The sequence below is a fragment of the Cariama cristata genome, unplaced genomic scaffold (genome assembly GCF_000690535.1).
Source record: "Cariama cristata isolate BGI_N322 unplaced genomic scaffold, ASM69053v1 scaffold28478, whole genome shotgun sequence".
NCBI lineage: Eukaryota > Metazoa > Chordata > Aves > Cariamiformes > Cariamidae > Cariama > Cariama cristata.
Window position 1 is genome coordinate 1 of NW_009632094.1, and position 7,531 is coordinate 7,531.

A 7,531-nucleotide genomic window follows, 5' to 3' on the forward strand; every position below is an offset into this window, starting at 1 on the left:
TAAATGGAATCTCTTGGAAAAGCAGAGTGCCCATCAAAATCAGGATCTGTGTCTGGAGTTTAAAGGGTATTATCGTGTGACAGGAGCGGGCAGCTGTCTGCCCCGCAGAAAGCACCGTCACAACTGGCTATTTCGGCAGGATTGCAACCGTCTGGGTGAAAATGGAACTACGCAAAACTTGCACAGCTGCTGTCTGTGCTGCTCCCTTTCAGTAAATAAGCTCTCAGAAACTGCTGACTTGGCACTTTTGACTGGCCCCAGCGTTCACAAAACGCTCTCTCCACAAATAGATTTGGTCTTTAGTGTTAAGGAATGGCCTCACTATGGATGTATTTTTTTATTTGTTTAGGATGCCTCCCTCGCCACCGTTGTTGTTGCTTCTGCCCTCTCCCTCGCCTGCTTCCTCAGCCCGTGTGTGGGGGTTCAACCCGGGCAAGCTGTGCCAGGCTCACGCTGCCTCAGGGCTCCTGCCTCCCTGCCCTCCTCCCAGCACGGCTCTCCTCCCCGCTTCCCTATTGCCGATCTTCTCGGCTCTTTGTGTAGTCTTTGTGGTGCTTCTCTGTAGAGGAGAAGAAATGAACCCCGAGTTCATAAAATCAGCATTTCCAGAGCTCTGGGGTGAATTTCGCTGTGGAGCCAGGGTGGTGTGTTACCTCTGCCTGGGGTGCAGCTGGGCAAAGGTGGCTGGAGCAGGGATGGACCAAACAGAGATCCTGCCAGTCTGGCAGATCCTAAAGTGACTCCCCAGCTTTTCAGGGGAATAAGGGACAGCGGCAATGTGAGGGACCAGGCAATGCAGGTATTTCTTCCACATCTTAGACGTGGCCCCATGGCCTGCTAAGTTGTTGGGGAGAGCAGCGGAGAGGGGTGGCTGACTTAAGTGGTCCTTGCAGCAGGGCACGCTGAAACCCTGCGGCACTCTCATAGGGGCAATCACTGCGTAGCTGAGAGGGGATGCAAATCCCGCCAGTGGTTCTACTGACAAAGTAAGGAAGCACAACAAGATGAGAAAGAGCCACCGGTTTAACAGTCATGATGTCTTAGTATCAAGTGAAAGGGATTCTGTGAGACGCTACAGCTGACATTGTGCAGGAAGCCCCAGTCCCTAATGTCCCGCATGAGACATTTCCACGGGCATCCTGTAGTAGAGATTTTGGATGTGTGATGATGCTGGCAAAAGGATCTGTAACAGTCACCCTTGGCCATCTGACAGTTCTTGCTGTAATGTCTGCCTTGTGTGTCATGCACACCTTCCAGCAAGGCGTTTAGCACATTGTAAGGACTCTTTTAGCACCCTTAGCTCCTTCTTTTGGAAAGTCCACCGTGCCAGATGGGCTTTTAACACTTACCTTCTTTTTGAGGTAGGATCAGGCATGTGGCAGTGAAATACCCAATGCAAAAGATCAGTTGTCCTACAGAAACCATCGGTCACTCAGTGACACGTTGAGCGTTTTGAGAGAAACCCTCAGTAGAGTCACTGGAACCTGAATGCAGGCGTCACTGGAAGCAGAGCCCAGGCAAATTTAAATGAAGAAATGACAAGTGAGGACGATTGCCCAGCTCAACAAATGACTGCAAGGAAGGAAAGAAGGGTTCTTCACCTCTTGATGCCTTTCTGGAAGACATACTTTAGCCAAACAGTAGTTGAGTTTAGGTGAAACACAAGTTATTATACTCAATGTGGGGGAAGACAAATAACATCTGAGCTTGCTATAAATGAAAACTGTCAGAGAAGAAAAAGGAATAAAGGCTGTTTTTCACTTTCAGAGAAGTGAAATCCAGCAAATTAGAACATGAATAGCAACTGCATCAGTGATGCACATGCTGGCTTACGATCCTGCTTCCTCTTTCGGAGCTGCACTGGGTTCCCAGTCCTTGCAGGGGCAAGAGTGGTTTTGTGCTTCGGGTGCCTGCAGTTCGCAGAAGAGGCCAGTTTTCTTTGTTCTCCTCTAAAATGGATGTATTTGCTGTAGTCTCTTCGACCAGTGGTGGTCTGGTTCCCCTTGAATGTTCATGCGCTTTGGTGGTCTTGTGCAAAGAGCTTGTAAAGTGCTCTGGCATTGAAAGCACCACATAGAAAGCAATTGAAATTATTTCTTTAGGAAGTGGAAAAGAGCATGGTGAAAGTAACTATTTTTGTAGATTGTACAAAAATACAGAAAAATATACTTTTTTTTCTTTGGTAGTTAATAACAGCATAAACTCTTGCAACAGGATACTCTCTCCAAAGTAGCCTAAGACTCTGGTTGACGCTGGTGCACTTTTGGCTTTGGCAAGTTAAATTGGTGTCTTTAAATTTCAAAGCAGATCCCCGTTGCTCTCTAAATACATTCGGGATCTTCTCTTCTGTCAATGCCGGAGGTTTCTTGCCTTTCTGAGGAGGCTGGTGCCATTATCGAAGGGCTCTAATTCTTCTCCCCGGTCATTTTATGCCAATCCTTAGAGAAGAGAGATGGGAAGGCTCCTTTTGTTCACCCTGAGTGCACCTCTGTTAGCGTTTTAGTTTGAATCAGACGGATGTCTCTGTTGTCACAGTAACTGTACTTCGACTCACATTGCAAACCAGTCTTGGAGTGAGCAACCGGGATTGTTTTCAGATGAAATTAAAGTGAAAAATGTGCTCGAGGGGTGCAGCAGGTACAGTTCAACTGTGAGTGGCCATTCAAGTGAGTGGGAAGAGACCACGCAGGGTTAGTCCGAAGCAACCTTCCCCCTCCAAGGCCACACCACTTTGGTTGTGAACATGGGCTCCAGCAGCAACAGTGTCACTCTGTTCCTGCCTGTCCCCACTCCAGGGCACCCTGCTGCTTCCTCCTGCGGACCAGAGCTTTTGCCTCTTCTTCCCGTCCCAGGGCTAGACTCAATGGGACTGGGAGGAATATACCTTGCTGTCAGCGGTACGCACTTGGCCCTAGCAGCTCTTTTAGCTTCTAGGAGGTAGTGGATTTTGCTGGTGTTGCTGTTTTGTTGCACCTCTCACTCATTTTGAAGTCTGAAGCCCGTCTCAATGTATTCAAAAGGGCCGAAGGGAGTTAGACACCTCTGTATCCACTTGAAAGTGGATAGGACTTAAGGTCCTTCATTCATCCCAGACCTCTGGATATTAAAGCCCTTCCCAAGCACTCAGTACTTTATCATCTTGAGTGAAATGCATTCCTGTACAGAGAGCCAGCGTAAAACTTCTAAAGTCCAGGTAAACCGTCAGTAGGTTCACTGGTGTATGTGGGCTGCTGTGGTGCGTTCTCAGCAGGACTGCAAATCGAGCTCATCCTGAAACTGAAGTCCACACAGACGTACAGTCACTTTACTAAGCATCAGGTCTTTTAGAAAGCACGTCAGTAATATGCTGGTATATTCCAGTTCAACATTTTCTGGTTTTTAACTTCAAATAGCCTCAAGTCCATTACAATATGATAATCAAAGAGATTGTTTTCCACACACCATCTTTTTGCAAGCTGTGGTCTGAGGCTGCCAGGAGGATGTCTGTGAAGGGTGCTTGGCTTTGAAATGTGGTTTTCCTCCTAATCCCCCCCAGCCCGTTTTGGGTGATGTACCAGATACAGGGTAAACCCTGTCTCATCCTGGAGGCCTTCTGGGGGGCCCTGTGAAGCTGGATATGGCTTTGCTCAGGGGCATGGTGTGCAGCAGTTTAGCTTTATGACCAGGTCAGAGAGTTTGGTGGAAAGCTCCTACAGAATGTTGATGCTTCGGCAATTATATATCACCTGGTCTTGGAGGGAAATCTGCTGAACTGCAGTAAATGAGAATTAATAGGAAACAACCTGGATTTCCATCACCCGACAAAGAGAGGAGCTCATCGCGCTGCACTGGCAGCAACCTATTCTGCCTGCACCGCAAAAAAATACCGTGACTTTCTGCACTGTGCGCAGCGATGGGATCTGATACTCACCCTGTCAACAGAATAAAGTCTTTGGATTTTCAAGATGTTTGTTGAAAGAAGACAACTCCTTTAATATGCAGCCTTTCCCCATGAATATGTATATGTGTCTACTTGTAGATATGAAAATGCTAGATATTGGTGAAGGCAATAAAAGCAGGGTAAGAGGTATGGACAGTTATTAATGCCCATAACCATTTATGTTGGCTCTTTCCAAACTTACATGCCAGAGCTAGAGAAAGATAATCTGGTATGTGCTCAGCCAAGCTTGGAAGGCATCCAGTGGACATGCACTCGCTGTCACTGTCTATGTAAAAATTAGGCGTATGAGACATGTATTGGATGATACTGCTGATCTGGAAGCGTGTAGCAGTTTCTATCATGTTAGCCACCTCTATCTGACAAGGACAGACTGTTGCTCTGTTCCCTTTTGAAACTTTGGCAGGGTATAACGTGAAGCCAATGTCTTTCTCAATTAGAGATTTGTGTGTCACTAGGTTTGTTCTTCCATGAGTTTTACTTCTTTTTTTTGTCGTTGCTTTTGCTCTATTTCCCTTAGCCCAAGTTCACATCAGATGCAATAGTGATAAATGTCATGGCTTAGGAAACAGCCAAGAGGACAGTATGACTGAGAAACGGGTTGACAGACCAAAGATGGAAAAAAAAAAAGGGGGGGCAAGCAGCTGTGCAGAGGTGAGGTTAGCGATAGGAAGAACTGACAGGGTAGGTGAGCTGTGTCTTGTGGCTTGGCATCTGCAGTTTATTCTGTAAATTTTTCCCCATTCAGCAGTATAACATGCTGTCACTGTGCTTTCATATGACAGTTTCTCTTTTATGAGACTCAAGTGTCTCACTTTCTGAATAGGAAAATTCCCAACGTAGATTAGGGTCTGAATAATAACATCTCTTAAGTTCGAGTCTGATGATTATGGGTCACCCTTCCTGTCTCGATGTTGATTTATATCAAACAGGACAAAGCATCTGAGCACAATGAGATCGAGCCCCTGGGTAACACAGAAACGGACTCTTTAATTGCCCCTAAACCAGTTCCCCGGGATGGGATCAAGAGGTTGCTCGGTGCCCTGAGCGCTAGGGTTCCCCAGCAGTGAAGTGCTGACACTTCAATGCATTTGGCATTTAGCAGCGCGGGCCTCGGGCTGCCGCACCAAAGCTGTGGTAACAGTACGGCTCTGGGGCGATTGGTAGGTGTTTGGTCAATTTGCAGAGCAGAGATTAGCATTTTTGTTCATTTAATTTGCTACGGGAGTCCCCGAGAGTTGTGTGGCCAAATCCCACACACCATTATGAAAATGTCATCCTACACTTCTGTCATTGTTATTCCTCCGGTCAGCAATAAATGATGCTTAATCATCAGATGGAAACCAAATTTTAAAAGTTAAGAATGAAAAAAAGAGAAACCCAAAAGCCCAGGGCATATTTAATACGGAGTGGAGATGGAGCTATTCATTCTTCCAAGGCAGAAACTAATGGGAAGGCACTGAAAATGTCAATATTGCGAGATTGGTTTTTATTAGCCGTTACAAAATCCCTCATTTTTCTCAATCCCATGATGAGTGGGTGAGTCTCCCTGCCACAGAGCCATCACTTTCACTCACAGCTAACGCCTGTCCTTTGGTTATTGTTTATTGTTTACACTACGGGTAGGCCAGCGTGGTGCTCCGTTGTCTTAATGACTATAAAAATTTGAGTCTTCATTGCTCAGAGGCGCTCGAACTTCCATGGAAATACCCATCCCCTTTCATCAGGGATTGGGTAAAGCTCACAGGGAGCAAGTGCCTTCTCTGGGGCTCCAGAGCAGGATCTTTCAGCAGGCAGAAAATACATCCGTGCACTCCGATTTTTCCCGTGCTCCCAAGCAGCGATGGCGAGCGGGGTTCGTTCGCCTGCGTCTTTCTCTGCAACAAAATCTTGATACGCGATGCAGACTGCCAATACCAGCACGGTTCGCACAGTTTGCCAAAAGAGAGGGCAAGATGGATCTCCTGGCCAAATTTCTCCTGGGGAATGAAACTCTATCTGCCCCAAGTTTTCTCGGCAGTTTCAGTTGAATATAATACCCTGCACTTCCTGACCTAAATCGCTGCATTGTGTTGCTGAACACTTAACTAGCTGCTGCCTTTCACCTCAGAGGCATGAGCCCCGTAGGGCTGAGCTCAGCAAAACCTTCTCTCTCGTTTGGATAAGCAATTAGTGGAGTTTTCCAAATGCTTTGGGATCCATCTGGATGAAAGGTGCTGCCTGAACGGGAGGTTGTGTTAGAGAGGAAAGCTTTGGCAACCGGACAAGAATTTGGCTAGTAGCAGCACTGACATTTCTTTTGGTTTTGTTTTTTGTTTTGTTTTCTGGTTACAGAGAAGGGGGTTGTCTCAGGGCCCTTACTTCAACGTATATGGAGAAAAAGGAGGTGTGGAGCACCGTGGGTCTAGCCCGTTCCCCGAAGGTCCGAGCGACTACGTCTTCAGTCATCTTCCGCTACACTCCCAGCAACAGATCCGAGCCCCCATCCCCATGATGCCTATCGGGGGTATCCAGATGGTCCATTCAGTACCGGTGGCCCTTTCAGGTTTACATTCTCCGTCCGCTCTGGCCCTGCAGCGGGAAGGCTCTGAGGAGAAGCAAAGAGGAACTGGGGAAATCCTTACAAAAGAGTCGTATAGTATTTCTAAGCCCCACGAGAAACGTACCTCTCCGCACAGCTTACACCCCAGCGCTCCCTCCAGCGCGCCCTCCTCTCCCTTGCTGTTGCTGGCGCAGAGCACGTCGGAGGACAGTGTCATAGCTACCGAGAGGGAGCAGGAGGAGAACATCCAGACTTGTACAAAAGCCATAGCCTCTCTGCGAATCGCCACAGAAGAAGCCGTTCTGCACGGGGCTGAGCAGCTGCAGAGGCCTTCTGAGCCTCCCCAGAAACCTTTAGAAAGTGCACATTTTAGCATTAAACACTTTAGTGGATCTGAGCCGGGCCAGACCTGTGCCTCAGCCACCCATCCTGACTTGCACGGTGGTGAACAGGACAGTTTTGGTACGTCCCAGACTGCGTTAGCCCAGCCCAGCTTTTACAGCCAGAGCTTTGTGGACGTCCGGCCCTTGGGCTTTCACAGCAGGAGCGACCCCCCCTCAAGCACACACGAAAGAAAGGATCCGTCGTCTGAGAAGAGCAAGCCCCATTGATCTGAGATGCATGGAGACTTTCGCCCATACATTTAACCCAGTTTTTTTTTGTTTTGTTTTTTGTTTTGTTTTGTTTTTGTTTTTTCCTAGAGATAGAAGAAGTATTCAACTTTACAGCATGCCTGTTCTAAGTTACGGTAGTTTGCTATTATATATACTTTTGTTATGTCAAAAGAATTAGATAAAATAACAAGTCATCATGAGCCTGACCAAAACTAAATTTGAAATTCTTATTGGGTCTGGTACTTTTAAATTGTACAGATGTTTGTGCCTTTTCTTTACTTTGCTTATATTCTTATAAGCATTTTTTTAGCAGTAATTTGTACATATTTTAGAATTTGTGTATCTGCTTTGTAATAAATGTAATTTCTTTCCTTTTTTGGACACTTGGATCTAAATGATGTAAAGCAAAACAGCATCAATATATGTGAGGTTGCACTA

The 7,531-nt window shown here is 46.7% G+C and overlaps 1 protein-coding gene across 1 annotated transcript; it reads left to right on the forward strand.

The window, feature by feature from the left end:
- The first annotated feature begins 4,848 nt into the window (after positions 1-4,848).
- LOC104166337 (transcription factor HIVEP2-like) lies at positions 4,849-7,110 on the forward strand. Its single transcript, XM_009706225.1, has 2 exons — positions 4,849-4,992; positions 6,272-7,110. The coding sequence occupies exons 1-2, from the start codon at positions 4,849-4,851 to the stop codon at positions 7,088-7,090; spliced, it is 963 nt and encodes a 320-aa protein (XP_009704527.1). The 3' UTR covers positions 7,091-7,110.
- Positions 7,111-7,531: the final 421 nt, after the last annotated feature.